General features: G+C 45.0%; 1 protein-coding gene across 7 annotated transcripts in view; it reads right to left on the bottom strand.

Moving 5' to 3' along the window:
• Positions 1-1,928: 1,928 nt before the first annotated feature.
• The window catches only part of MBD1 (methyl-CpG binding domain protein 1), a 322,119-nt gene continuing 308,579 nt past the window's right edge, over positions 1,929-15,468 (bottom strand). For 5 of the 7 annotated variants that reach the window (XM_029611568.1, XM_029611550.1, XM_029611587.1 and 2 more), the window contains 5 exons: positions 8,463-8,567; positions 7,911-8,012; positions 5,496-5,606; positions 4,994-5,080; positions 1,929-4,127 (listed from right to left, as the gene is read on the bottom strand). In XM_029611568.1, the coding sequence (XP_029467428.1) occupies positions 3,681-4,127; positions 4,994-5,080; positions 5,496-5,606; positions 7,911-8,012; positions 8,463-8,567 (852 nt within the window). In that variant the 3' untranslated portion in view covers positions 1,929-3,680. The remainder of the gene's footprint in view (positions 4,128-4,993; positions 5,081-5,495; positions 5,607-7,910; positions 8,013-8,462; positions 8,568-15,468) is intronic. The other 2 variants (XM_029611578.1, XM_029611603.1) reach the window with 1 other exon arrangement.

Here is a 15,468-nt window from a genome sequence, read left to right as displayed (position 1 = left end):
TGTGGACAATCAAATGAAAGGGTAGTAATCCATTCCTAGCAAGGGAAGAGTGCTGCTGAAATAAAATTTACAGTACTTGAAGACAGACTTAAGTGCTACTTTTACAGTGACACCTGGAAGGCTGGCTGAGCCTATATAGGGAAAAATGTAAAAAAAATAAAATAAAATAAATGTCAGCCACAAACAGGCCTGGTTTTCAAAATATCCATAATAAATATGCCCATCTCTGCATACAATGAAAGCAGTGCATGCAAATTTAACTCATGCATATTCATTGTGGATTCACTGGAAATCAGATCTGTTTGTGGCTCGGGAGGACTGGAGTTAGCCACCACTGATAAATGTGATGGATCCCAGATGAGAACCACATGATAGGAAAGCAAAGAAAAGCTGTACATGACAGTTCCTTGCCAAGAGTCAGATGGGAATGATAGGGGACATGTACTGATAAGAGTGGGATGGAAAGGAAAAGGCAGACTGGGCATGATGGCTTCCTGATAAGAGTCCGGTTGTAGAGTCCATGTATAATGGTTCCCTGAGAGCCTGATGAAAAAAATGCAGAACTGCCAAGACAGTATTATGCCTCTTCCTGCCTAGGGATTCTGTTCCAATCTCATCATAAACAATCTTGAATCAAGAAAAGCTTGGATACACTAAGGGAGAGCAGGCAGGATCCTATCTAATGACCAATGGCTCCTTGAGAGCTCAGTCTGTCCCCTTAAGACACTATGGTAACTCCATTAAGTGGTAAGCAACAAGTGTTCAGTCTCAGCGGCCCTTCCATTTTCCACCACTCCCTCTCTCCTCCTTTAATGGCTTAATCTATTAAACTTAAAAAAAAAAAAAAATTCATATATACCCACAACATCTCCTGTCATTGATTGCTCTCCATACAAGAATCAAAAATCTGGGTATGCCAACAGAAAAAATGTGAGTGAGCCCGTACTCATAATTATAGTAGACCCCCCACTAAAGAGATTTTTCATCATGGGAGAGAAAGAGGAAAATTAAAGAAACACAAAACTAATGAGAATTGAACAAACCTTAACTCCCCTTCCCCAACATCAACTGAAACATCACTAAAAAGCATAAAAGTGTCATCTCTGATATAACAGTGCATGGGGCAATCAGTCATACTTGCTCCCTAAATATGGGCATTATTTGCTGGCTAAACAGTCCTTCTGATGTACTGGCACCATCTTGTTGCCACTATGTAAATTGCAAGGCTAACACATGCATGATTTATGCTTCTGCCGAGTATTATTGTTTGGGATGTATTTTGATTTCTTATACTTTTATACTATTTTATAACTGGAAGGAGCAAGGGGCAGGGAACAATGTATGCATTTGTGACCACAAACCCCTACTTTTACAAAATGCCCTTTCCCCAGATCCCCTGTGCATACTATATTCTCACTGTATGTGTATTGGTGTGAGGCCTAAATAGGGGGTCTTATGACCAGAGACAGTAGAATCCCAGCACTGTTTTAAACCTGTCCTAAACCTATGCCAGTCCTATGGAGGCAAGTAGTATGGGGTACTGCTGTAACCAGGGCTGGAAAAATCCTAGGAGCTAGATCACATGTGCACCTAAAAAGGACAAGAAAAGCCACAAAAATAAATTTAAAAACTAAATTATAAAAGAGAAAAATAAGATCAAGTCAAACAAAATAAGCAAAATAGTGACAACAAAAGAATGAAAAACTGAGAAAAAAGGAAAATATATCCCCCTTGGCGCCTAAATTTCATAAATATATTTCCAGCCCTGGCTATAAACAGTATGAAGTAATTTAAAGCATCAATAAAGCACTACTCAAATTCCTTTACAATACCAATTTGACACATTACTTTGCTCTTACCCCAAAGTGTCATTTCTTTTTATGCCCCTAGAATATTTATTTCTTTTAATAGAACAAAACAACTGCACCTTTTATTTGGGCCACTTTTTTTTTTTTTTTTTTTATTTCCTTCTTTAAGTCCAAGCTTTATTTATTATAAATGTGATGGCTGCATGGAGCTCTGCAGAGGATCTGCACAGCAGCACCTACCCCAGTCACTCTAAATTTACGTTGATACACAATGAGTGGCTACAGAAGGAGCTTTCAGCAACTTTAAACACCAATATCAACTTGAATCAACATCAACCAGAATGAAAACGAGGGATATTAATTAGTTTTTAAGTGCCAAGTGAATTCTCTCAAACTTTTGCCAGTTTTGCTGCTTTGTAAAACAGGGGAAAAAATTCTGATTTTAACTGCCCTCTTAATGTGTTTTATCCTGGGGGGTATTTCCTAGTTAAAAACATGCTCTACTTTTCTCCATTAAACCATTTCTAACATTTACTGTCCTAGCCTCTTCCCATCTCTTCAACTGGATATATATATATGTTATTCTCTAAACTGCTGCAGCAAGCTTTCTTTTCTGTTCTCTCCTGAGCAGAAACAGTGAGAGAAACAAAGAGGGGAAGGCAAAGGCAATAAAGCACTGAGAGGAAAGAGCAGGGCAGGAAGGAAAGAAAAAGTAAATTTAACAGAAAAAAATCAACCAGAACATGAAGAATATTTCAGAAAGCTAAAACAAGTAGAAACATGTATTCTGTCATTAAGATATTGTAACTCATATGTTCAACACTGTCCTGTGTAAGGAGGGGGTGGTGAGACAAGGTGGAGTGGGGCAAGAAGATGGAAAAATAATTTAAAAAAAAATGCAACAGATTTCAATCCCTCAGAACTTATCCATCCTAAAAAATGCACACAAAATTAAACAAAAAACACCTTTACATTTTTTTTCCATTTGTTTTACCTAAGGAAATAATGATAGCATCCCCTTATCCCTTGCCACATAAAAAAAAGTCATTTGTAACTACAGGAGAAAAGGTAACAGGGGAACACTTTGTGGAATGGAGAGGCAGGAGAAAAACAGAAAAAAAAAGCTGTATGCTTTTGTGTATTGTGCAGTACTCTGAATGTATACAATACTAAGCAGCGCCACTTCCTCCCATCCTTTAATTACTTAAAATGTTGCTATCTGTAGTCCTGTTCTTTTAAATTAAGTTGCATTTCTTCTGAGGCAGCCATGTTAGGTGAGAGGATCACAGATTACCCTGGGCTTCAATCGGTTCATGTCAGCTCTTCTATCAAGCGCTCTACAAAAGTTTGGGCTTTTGCGCCAACAGTCACTGGTGATGGCGGACATGGTGGACCCCAGAGAACACAGCATAAAATAAAATTTCCCAAAACAAACCACTTGGGTGGTGGGGGGGGGGAAGAGGCAAAAAAGAGTTGAACCAACCCAACAACCAAATAATTGCTGCATAACCCACAGACCTGGCACCTGCTTTCTTCTACTTCATCTAGCAGAATTAGCCTTTTCATTTCTTGCTGTTTTTCTGCCTTTTTTATTTTATTTTATAAGAAGTAATTTTGCAGGGGGGCTAACCACAGTTTCTCCAGTGTACAAAATGAAAATTGTGGGGAGGGGGAGGGAAGGGGGAAGGCAGGGAAACAGTCCACTTTCCACACGTGGTTGCCTCCCTTCCTTGTGCTCCCACAAGTGAATGACACAAAAGCTAGTTTCCAATAACACCAGCAATGGATGGGGCCATTCTCTCAGTCCCCTTCCAGTCCTGCAATTGTATTTTTCCCCTCTTCCTCTTGTCAATGACTCATCCCTTTCTTTGTTCAAAGATCATCTCCTGAAGGCCAGGGTGTCATACAGCACTGCGAGCAGCGGTCACCATAGGCCAGCACAGCACAATTGGTTGCACGGCAGGCACCCTTTGGCACACCAGCGCAGGGGCGGTAGGCTTCCAGGTCGCAGATCAGCTCCACCACTTCATCAACAGTGGTGAGGCGAGAAGGGTGATTAGCATAAAGTTCATGGGAGGCCGGCACAAGGAGACCATGAATCAAGATGTGAAAATGAAGGCCTGGTTCGATGTGAATGACTGCTTCAGCCACAGTGGAGAGGGCAGAGCGCTGAATGAGGCGTAGGTCTGGGCCTTCCAGGGGGAGAACCTCCCAGTGTGCTGGCAGGGGGATCTCATTCAGCTCTGTCAAAAACTCCCGCAACACCCCATCCAGCTGAGATACTGCCTGGTAGGAGCCCAGGCTGAATATTTCCATGATCTGGGAAGAGAGAGAACATGAAGAAAATCATTTTCTTTTCGACTATAATCTTTCCCTCAGGAATTAAATGTTTTATCCAGAGAAAATCTGCAAGAATTAAGAGTACTCAGACCAGGACTTCCCAAACCTATCTTGGAGATGCCACATGCAGTTGGGTTTTCAGGATATCTACAATGACTATGCATGAGAAATTTGCATATACTGAGTCCATGATAATCAAATTTATATCATGCATATTCATTGTGGATATCCTGAAAACCCAACTGGCTGTGGGGTCCCCTGGACCGGATTGGGAAGCCCTGGCCCAGATAGTATGCTTCAGCACTGCAGCTCCTCCCTCAGTACTAAAAGGGCATTTCCAGCTATGCAGTATTTGTCCCAGTACTGCCCTGCAACATCGGCACTAAATATAGTGTCTGGAGCTACACAGCATTTCCCCTAGCACAGTCCTGAAGTGTAGGCACAGGAAGCAGGGCTGGATTTAAGTCGGGTGCACCCACAGGCAATGGGGAAGGGGTTGAAAAAAAACGGAAGAGATAGGCCCACACTCCTATCCCAACCGCATTTTTTCAAATCTTCCCCTCTTAAGGTAGGTACTCCCTTCTCCCTTAAATTTCGGCACCAGCCCCACAGTCGCAGACAGAGAAATTCAGCATGAGGCCTCCTACAGCCGTTGTGCACGGATAGGCCCTGTTGTACTCCATGCTCTTCTCTCACACAGGCATGGTAGTGGCAGTGACACGCCACACCTATACAAATCTGACAGCAGAGGTAGTTGCCTATGCCTAAATCTAGGCCTCAGGGGAAGGACTGTGTCCCCAAGCAGTGCACCTCCCCTAGGACAGCCCTGAAATGTGCACTTTTACCACAGGTGTGCTCTGATCTGCTTCAGCAACATCATCCTCAGCCAGACTCTCTTCCACTTTCAGGGGAAAATGAGGAACCTTTGGAGCCTTGAGAATACAAAAACAAAAAGCACAGAATAAGAAAAGATAGGCAAGATAATGAAGCCAGAAGCAGCCTACGAATAAAGGAAGAGAAGCATCAACCCCAACAAAAGTATGATGTACAAATTGAGTTTGATGCTTGCTAAAGTGCTCCATGTTACCAGATATCTTCAAAACAAAGACCCAAAGGGACTGAACCCCGTGTCCTTTTGACTCAAAACTAGGACTCATTGGGAAACTGCTTCTTAAAACAGGCATTGTCTCCAAAGAAGCAACCTCCTATGGTAAGTCCTAAGCTTGTTCACATTGCAGTAATATTCTTCAGTAAGGTCTCCAGTAATCCAGCAATAACAAACATGCAGAGGAAAACATTACACTGCCTAGCTGATAGGGAACACACATCCCTGTGCATGCTCCTTACCGAGGTGGTTTGCTCATGGGTGATGTTGCCATCTGCCATTTCCTGCTTGAGTGACATCGGGGAAGGCACAAAAAAGGACAGTGCGCTACTGCTGCCATCTGCATCTTGTTGCTGAAAAGGAATGAAGAGCTGCAAGTGAGGGTGAAGCAGGGGCTGGGGAAGGCAGAGAGGAGACATGGAAAAACATAGCATGCAGAGGGGTGGGTGTGTGTGTGTGTGTGTGCGTGTGCGCACACTAATCACTTTCAGTTTCTTGCATGGACATACAAAGCATTCACAACCCCTAACCCTCTGCACCTTAATCATCTAGTTTCTGACCTGCATGTTTCCTCCTTTCTTCCTCATTCCCACCACTGATGATCTTACTGATCCTTCTTCCATTCCACTCCCACCCAAACCTTTCTTGCTTTCATTTTGACAGTTTACATGGACATGATAGTTTGGATGATTCTTAGCGCTGCTGTTTCCTCTCCTCAGGTTTCTTCTACTGTAATCATACTTTAAGTGGATCAGGGTGATGTCATGATCCCTCATTCTATGAAACAGCAATCTGCAGAATAAACATCCCTTAAAAGAATTAGAACAGAGATCTAGTAACAAGACTTAACAGGGATAGGAATAGGCAAGCTGGTAAGTGGAAAAACTGTGTAAAGCTGATTTTTTTTAGCATTTTAGTGCTGTACCTCATCAATACACAGCCAGCAGTAATACAGCCCCTGCGTCAAGCAAACATTTCAACACTTTATAGATTTTCAAATCCTGGATATGGCCCTTTTTACTGCCAAGAATAGCCACATCTGGATGCATGGCGTCAATTGCATTTGACTAGTTTAAAAAGCACCCCAAGCAAGAAAAACAGGGGGAAGGACACATTTTGACATATCACACACACACACACACACACACACACACGATACTGCTGAATTAGATGCATGCTCTGTGTGTAGATGGGATATGAGGGCAACACGACCCAAAGAATGGAAAAGGGGGTAATGATGCATGCTGGGATAATGTATGGCTACACTTCTTCACCCACTATGCCTAAAACAGATACAATGACAAATGAGACCAAATATAAATAATTTTTAACCCACATACAATAGTGAGATGACCTCTGGGATACCAGTCCTACACAAGGCCATACATGCAATTCCAGCTTCCACCGCTTCCCATAAAACAACACGCAGGAGGGAGGTTTCCAATCCTAACCTACCCTCCCCACTAACAGAGCAGGCCAGGCCACTGACACCATATGTGGGTCTGAAAAGAAACAAATAAGGTCACCATTGTGTACCTCCCCTTTTACCATCACCTCTTTGCTCACCTCACTATCACTCATTGCTGAATTTACCATCATCCTCCTTGCCTTTCTCACACTGTCTACTTTCAGCAACCCTACTTTCCTGTATGCCCCAAAATTAATGAAGCAAAAACTAAAAAAAAAACCCAAAAAACATACTAGAGAAATTCATTTTTGCAGCCACACTTTAAAAAAAAAAAAAAAATGCACACTTGCCAGGTTTGTCCACCCAATGTCCACCCTATGTGTGTTCTCGCCTCTCCTATGTGTGTTCTCGCCTCTCCACCCAATGTCCACCCTATGTGTGTTCTCGCCTCTCCTCTCCTGCAGTAAGGAACACAGAGCTCCTAACATGGTAACGACAGCAGAAAAAGACCAAAATGGTCCATCTAGTCTGCCCAGCAAGCTTCCCAAGGTAGTAACTGCCTCTCCATGCAGGTTACCCCCAAGCTTTTTTATTCATTCCCATCCTATTCACTAAACAAGGAGGAGAGAGTACTATAGATGTACTAGTGCCAAAGAAGCAGCAGCAGTTCTGAGCCCCAGAACTCAGCGGAGACTGACTACAAACGAATAGTAAAATAAAAATCAGAGCAAATAAATACTTCCAACTTAATTCTGAATATTTAGAGAAAACATGTTCACAACCATTTTCAAAATATATCCGAGAGGCACGGCTGCTTTAAATTTCTTATACTGAAATCTAGGTACTATGGACTGTAAGGCAGATTTATTATTTATTTGCCTAGCTCCCCAAATCCTCAGTGATGAAAGTCCCTGTGAAACAATGATCCTTTCAGCTGATAAATACTGTTTCTCCTTCCTCTGTGACTCCTGGCTCAGATCAGTTTCAGTTTACTGGTTTATTTTAAAATTCTTTTATACTGCCTTCTGACCAAGATCAACTATAGTGGTGTACAGCCCCATCATTCAGCAATACAAACAAAACAAGGCTTTTCACAGCATAGGCTGTGGAGAATAGGATACACCTAGGCACATTTTGGGACCACCCAACATTTAACTACTATTCCCACCCCCACCTGAAAAAGTCCTATGGTATTTGTAAGCTGCGTGTTGCTTTTGGGAGGGCGCTGACTCTGGACCTGTGTTCCCACCTCCTTGGCCACAGGCCGGAATCCGTTGCTTTCCTCTAGTCTCTCCAATTTGATGACTGGCACTCTGAGAGGGGAGAAAGGCCGTCCCTTCAAGTGCCACTCCTGTAACAGAGAACAGATGCAGGGGCGGGTCTTGTGGAGCCTGCTGTACACTTGAAAAGTAACCCCAGGAGCAGAAAGCCACAGAGAAATTGTGAGGGAAAAAATAATGTGACATCAGTTTCTTGTAGATTTTTTTTTTTTCAGGACAGGTGGATCCAGTCCTGGTTTTACCCCCCACACACTAACGGATTGGGGGGGGGGGGGTGTTCAATACTAGAATAGCAGATGTGGGTAGGATTGAGATGCACTGGCAGATGTGTGAGACAACCTCTGTACTGGAATAGCAGAGGATATTTCAGAGCATACAATATACATTGGCACAACTGTCTTTGTATTGGAACAGCAGGTGGTGCTGAAAGGAAGGAGTAAAGGGCATTGGCAGCACTGTGGAAAGGGAAGGGTCACTGTACTAGCACAGCTCTCTGCCCTCTCACAGCATCATTCTCTCACCTCTGCCAGTGCCTCTCTCTGCTCCAGCTTCTTCAGAGCTTCCCTCTCTTGCCTTATTCGCTTCATATAACCATGTGATTGGGAGACCAGTGGGAAGTTCTTCTCCTAGAAAGAGAATTGACACATTCACACAAATAGTAAATAGTTATTTATATAATCCACTTTGAGGAGAATTTTCTAAAGTGAAATAGCAAATTTATATAAAATAAAATATAAATAAATAAATCCATCAATGCATCTTTCAAACAGGTTAGGGAAAACAGAAAAAGCAAAGCCAAAATGAAATGGAAAGAGGCTGAGCACTGGACACATTCTCAGGTCTAAATTATCAATAAGGATTGTCTCATTTGTACTGCTGCTATTAAACTTCAGAGACCTATTAAGTTCTGCTCCTGATCATTCTGCCTCCACCATGTAACAAATGATTGGCTTTTGTCTTTAAGCCTTGCACTGTCCTCAGTACAGAAAGTTAAGTACATCCTGCTCCCGACACCAGTCCAGTCCTCAAAGCACTGAACCAGGGGGGTGAATAAAGTAGATTTATATAAACCTATATTGATCTGGCCTCTGTAACCTGTTCCACTCCAAGCTGTGCCATACCTGCAAAGCATATAGAACCAGCAGGCAATGCTCACCTGCACCGACTGCACACTTTATTCAGGAGTTGTTACATTTTTTTTTTAATGCCTTAAATTGTTACTTCTCCTGCTGAGAGCAGCTACATTCAGAAGTGTCAAGTTACCTCACAGAGAACAAGGGATCAGATTAGCAGGGGAAGCGATATCACTTGTAACATTGCAGTTAAGGTGAACAAATCAGATATTCCCCTCTGCCAGAAATTAACAGGAGGTAAAGGAACTTCAATTTGTTTGTTTTTGTTTTGTTTCAGTATCAAGATTCAATTTATTCATATGAATATAACTTCTGGAAAAAATAAAAAATGTATAGCCGACTACAGCAAAGAATCACACTTCAAAACAAATGCTCTCAAAGGAATCCATTTCTTTTCATTAAGGGTAGAAGTCAATGGTAGTTACTGGGATTACTTCCTCCCATCCCCTCAACTCCTGACCTGACAATAAAACAATTTGCACAGACCACTTCTTAAAATCATTCCAAAACAAGGTAGTGGTAAGCCTGAAGCACAACTGATGCTGCCAGGCAATTAGCTAACATTAACTGCAACCACTCTTTTCCCAGCAGGAACATATTCTGAGCTTTGAGGCCCACAGAAGTTGCAGAGAACAGCCACAAAGAGACCAGAGGGTAACTTTCATGGTCAGTAGCCTGTCACTAGAGGGTCTCCCTCCTTAAAAAGGGCAATTAAATATTTTCCTATGGGTGGTTCAGGCATGGAAGGGCACTTGTCTTTAGTAGCTGTGGCTAAACTGTTTCTACCAATGTTAAAACCAGCTAGAATCTCTTCCCCTCCACTGGGTATCAAGCTGACAAACTGTGGGAAGGCAGAACAGATGAGGCAGGGGCAGAACATCACCACCTCCAAAGGAAAGGGTATCAAGAGACTGAAAATGAGCTTCCTTTTGTAAGGATCCACAATGTTCTTTATTAGGAGGTTTGTATCTCTTCTAGAGCACATAGCAGGGAGGTTATGGGAGGTGTAAAGCTATCATCCCCCCAATGGGTAGCTCCTAAGGTATGGGAAAGAAGTTCCAGGTTCTGAAGTAGTCTAGGGTTCAAGATTGGAATCCCTGGGGCAGACAATGAGGAGCTCCAAGTGAATCTTGATAAGGTTCTTATTGTCTGAAAGCCTATCTCCAGTTTCTTGCACTTTTAGGCGTTATCCTGATCAGAAATTAGTAGCAGAGAAAATATCTTTTCATTCAATACACAATTAAACTCTGAAATTCTTTGTTGGAGGATGTGGTAAATGCAGTTTACTGTAGCTGGGTTTAAGAAAGGCTTGGATAAGTTCTTAGAGGAAAAGAATATAATGGAGAAATTACTTACCTGATAATTTCGTTTTCCTTTGTGTAGACAGATGGACTCAGGACCAATGGGTATTGTGCTCTTCTGCTAGCAGATGGGAGACGGAGTCAGATTTCAAAGCTGACATCACTCTAGATATACCCCTGCAGTATCGTCAGCTCTTCAGTATTCTTTGAAAAGCCATTGTGGATATATCTTTGCTTAAATAACTTGATTAAACTTGATTAAATCTTGAACTGGTTCAACTAATTCCAAACTGGAGACCGCCAGTGCACTCAACCAATTAACGCCAACACCGGACAAACTGTGGGAGTCTTGAACTAGAGGTAGGCCGCGGCTTATCCATATTTGCTTAGTCTCGAGGTTTGCTATCCTAAGTTCTCATTTTTCTGGGGCAGCCGTGGGTGGGATGCTGAGTTCATCTATCTACACTAAGGAAAACAAAATTATCAGGTAAGTAATTTCTCCATTTCCTAGCGTGTAGCCAGATGGACTCAGGACCAATGGGATGCACACAAAAGCTACTCCCAGACAGGGCGGGAGGTTGCCCGTGGCCCACTTAGTACTGCCCTTGCGAAGGCTGCGACTTCTCGGGCTTGAACATCCAGGTGGTAGAACCTGGAGAAGGTGTGTAAGGAGGACCATGTTGCCGCCCAACAGATCTCGGCGGGCGACAGTAGCTTGGTTTCTGCCCAGGAAACTGCCTGGGCCCTCGTAGAATAAGCCTTAACCTGTAGTGGTAAGGGCTTTCCTGCCTCTATGTAGGCCGCCTTGATTACTTCTTCGATCCAGCAGGCTATGGTCACCCGCGAGGCCGCTTCTTCTTGTTTCATCCCGCTGTGAAGGACAAACAAGCGATCCGTTTTGCGCACCGGTTCAGATGATAGAAACATACAAATGATGGCAGAAGAAGACCAAACGGCCCATCCAGTCTGCCCAGCAAGCTTTGCACTTTTTTTTTTCTCTCATACTTATCTGTTACTCTTGGCTCTTAGTAACCCTTTGGTTCTATTTCCCTTCCACCCCCACCATTAATGCAAAGAGCAGTGTTGGAGCTGCATCTAAGTGAAATATCTAGCTTAATTAGTTAGGGGTAGTAACCGCCGCAATAAGCAAGCTACACCCATGCTTATTTGTTTACCCAGACTATGTGATTCAGTCCTTGTTGGTTGTTGTCTGTATCTAGATCCACTTTTCTTCATTCCCCCTGCCAGGTACCGCACTAGGAGTCTGCCGACATTTAGATGGTGAAGAAGGCACGAGTCTTCAGAGTTCTTATGTTCATCCAGAGATGGTAGTGAGATGGTTTGGTTCAAGTGAAACTCGGAAACCACTTTCGGAAGGAAGGAAGGAGACGGTGTGCAGCTGTAGGGTTCCAGGCGTGAACCTAAGGAACGGTTCCCGACAGGATAGTGCCTGTAGTTTGGAGATGCGATGAGCTGAACATATTGCCACCAGGAATACCGTCTTCAATGTTAAGAGGCGTAGTGACAGACCGCGTGTTGGTCTGAAGGAAGCCCCAGCTAAAAAGTCTAATACTAGATTGAGATTCCATAGAGGCACCAGCCACTTTAGGGGTGGTCAGAGTTGTTTAACCCCTTTCAGGAAGCGGGACAAATCTGGATGGATTGATAGCTGGATACTGTCCACCTCGGCTCTGAAGCAGGACAGTGTGGCTACCTGGACCTTGAGTGAGTTGAGCGAAAACCCCTTCTTCATACCGTCCTGTAGGAACTCCAGAATCATGGGAATCTTGGCCATTCGTGGGAGTATCCCGCACTAGGTCCTCGCACTAGGCTTCGAATACTCTCCAGATCCGAATGTATGATAGGGATGTGGAGAACTTGCTCACTCGGAGCAGGGTGTCAATTAAGGCCTTCGAGTAACCATGCTTCCTCAGGCGAGTCCTCTCAAGGGCCAGACCGTAAGAGAGGATTGAGATGGATCTTCGTGGAGAATCGGTCCCTGTGTGGACGTACGCACAGAGGATTCCCCACAAGTAGTCTTTGCATGTCTATGAACCATGGTCGCCTTGGCCAATCCGGGGCCACTAGTAGAACTAATCCCCTGTGATGTTCTATCTTACAGATGGACCTTTCCCAGTAGCGGTCAAGGGGGGGGGGGGAATGTGTACATTAAGTCTTCCTCTGGCCAGATCTAGACGAAAGCGTTAATCCCTTAGGAATGTGGCTCTCATCTGCGGCTGAAGAACCTGGGGACTTGGGCACTGAGATGGGTGGCCAGTAGATCTATGGCGGGAGGCCCCAGCGATTTACTATCAGTTGGAAGGCTGTGGTCGACAGCATCCATTCTCCCAGATCCAGGTTCTCTCTGCTGAGGAAGTCTACTGAGATGTTGTCTTTTCCTGCAATGTGGGAGGCAGAGATCCCTTGTAGGTTTATCTCCACCCATGCCATGAGAGGGTCTATCTCCAGAGACACCTCCGGCTCCTGGTTCCTCCTTGGCGGTTGATGTAAGCAATTGTTGTTGCGTTGTCGACATTATTCGAATCGCTTTACCTCTGAGCCTGTGGCTGAATTGCAGGCACGCTAGTCTGACTGCTCGAGCTTCCAGGTGGTTTATGTTCCATTCCTGCCTCTTCCTTGTTCCATTGTCCCTGGGCCGTCAGTTCCTAAAAGTGGGCTCCCATCCGTGGTGAGCAAAGTCCAGTTCGGTGGGGATAGGCTTACTCCTCTGCTTAGGTGGTCTTCTTGTAGCCACCACTGGAGCTGAGAACGTACCTCTGCTGGTAGTTGGAGGCGAATTGAGTAGTCCTGGGACAGTGGGTTCCATCATGACAGTAAGTGCTGGAGCGGTCACATATACTTGCTCTTGCCCATGGGACGACCTCCAGGGTTGATGCCATGAGGCTGAGGACTTGAAGATAGTCCCATACCTTGGGGTGTGCATTGGTCACCAATCGTCGTAATTGTTCCATCAGTCTCCTTCTCCTCGGAGGAGGGAAGATTACTTTGTTCTGTTTGGTGTCGAAACGGGCCCTCAGGTACTCTAGAGACTGAGAGGGCTGCAGACTGCTCTTGCCCATGTTCACGACCCAACCGAGTTCCTGCAGTAGGCTCTTGACTCTACTGGTCACCTGCCGGCTCTCTGACGAAAGACTTTGCCCTGATCAGCCAGTCGTCCAAGTAAGGGTGTACCAAAATCCCTTCCTTCCTCAGTGTTGCCGCCACAACCACCATGATTTTGGTGAAAGTTCTGGGGCCGGTTGCTACGCCGAAATGTAGCACTTGGAACTGGTAATGGTGACCCTGTATCACAAAGCGCAGGAAGCACTGGTGATCCTGATGGACTGGGATGTGAAGGTAGGCTTCGGAAAGGTCCAGGGAAGTTAGGAACTCTCCCGGTTGTACTGCCATTATTACGGTGCAAAGAGTTTCCATGCGGAAGTATAGTACCCGCAGATGACGGTTGACGTTCTTGAGATCCAAGATGGGCTGGTATGATCCTTCCTTCTTGGGAACGATAAAATAGATGGAACAGCATCCTGTATTTTGTTGGGGCGTGGGGATTGGAGTTATTGCCTTTAGACTGAGTAGTCTTATTAGAGTGGTTTCTATTGCCAGTCTCTTGGAGTGCGAGTGGCAGGATGACATCATAAATTTGTCTCGAGGGATGCTACAGAACTCCAGAGAGTAACACAAATAAAATAAATAAATAGATAGCCTTCTCGAATTAAGTTTAGTACCCATTTGTCAACCGTGATCTCAACCCATCTTTGGTAGAAGAGGGCAAGTCAACCCCCTATTTCTTCTTCCTGTGGATGGGTCGACCCATTCTCATTGTGGAGCATGGCTGGATCCTGCCCCCGGGCCTGCTCCTCTCTTGGTCTGTCAGTTCCGAAAGGGCTGGGACCTTCCGGAGGGAAGAGGTGCCTGGAACTGCGAGTTCTGTAGGGTCTAGAGTGTTGCGAGCCTCTGCCCTTGGTTCTTCTGGATGAGGGACGCTGAGATCTTTTATTCCTATCTTCCGGTAGCCGAGGCACTGGGGATTCACCCCATTTGCTAGCTAACTTCTCCAATTCGCTTCTGAACAAGAGAGATCATTTAAAGGGCATTCTTGTGAGATTCGCTTTAGATGTTGCATCAGCAGACCAATTCCGTAGCCATAGTTGTCTTCCGGCTGCCACTACCGAGCCTACGCCTCTGGCTGAGGTGCGCACCAGGTCTGAGCTTGCATCCGTCAGGGAAGGCTGCTGCAGATTCTATCATCTCACCGGTATACGTTCCGGAGTTATTTGCCTCTCGAGAGAGGAGCAAGCAGGAACGTGCCACCAGTGCACAACAGGAAGCAATCTGCAGTGTCATTACTGTTGCGAAGGCCTATTTAAAGATGGATACGAATCGTCTATCCCGAGTATCCTTCAATGCAGCCCCTCCCTCATCGGGAATCGTTGTTCGCTTTGAGACGGCACACACCATGGTGTCCACTTTCGGAAAAAGCAGGCGCTCCTTGATCGCTGGTTCTAGGGGGTATAGGGCTTCCAAGGCCTGACCCCTTTGAAGCTGGCCTCCGGGGCATCCCATTCCAGGTCAATCAGTTCCTGGATGGCTTTCATCATTGGGAAGTAGCATGAGGCTTTACGAAGGGACACCAGGATGGGGTTCTTCTTTGGTTCCGCCATTGGGTCCATGCCTGGAATACCCAGAGTCTGGGGAAAAGGGCTGGTAGTTCATCTTTGTGGTATGGTTCCAGGCCTGGAGGAATTTCTCCTTCTTCCTTCTTCCAGGGAGTCGCCATCATCCTCCGAGGTGTCTGGGTCCCTGTCAGGGAAATTCTTGGTTAGGCGAGACATGCCTCGAGGTATCTGAGTAGGGCTGGGAGGAACTTGTGCTTCCAGCAGGGGTTGAGCCCGGGGTACAGCCGGGGCTGACTGCACCTGAACAAAGGCTTGCAGCCCTTGGAAAAATAACCAGGAGAAGGTCCCTGGATCTATGTTAGTCCCAGGGGGAGTTGGCATAGGAGCCCCTGATGTGCCCTCTTGTGGACAGGCCATCTCAGAAATGCATAGATCCGGAGAACTATCGTCTGTAGTAGTTTC

The sequence above is a fragment of the Rhinatrema bivittatum genome, chromosome 1, assembly GCF_901001135.1.
Source record: "Rhinatrema bivittatum chromosome 1, aRhiBiv1.1, whole genome shotgun sequence".
In the NCBI taxonomy this organism is placed as follows: Eukaryota; Metazoa; Chordata; class Amphibia; order Gymnophiona; family Rhinatrematidae; genus Rhinatrema; species Rhinatrema bivittatum.
This window is presented reverse-complemented; position numbering and strand designations above follow the sequence as displayed.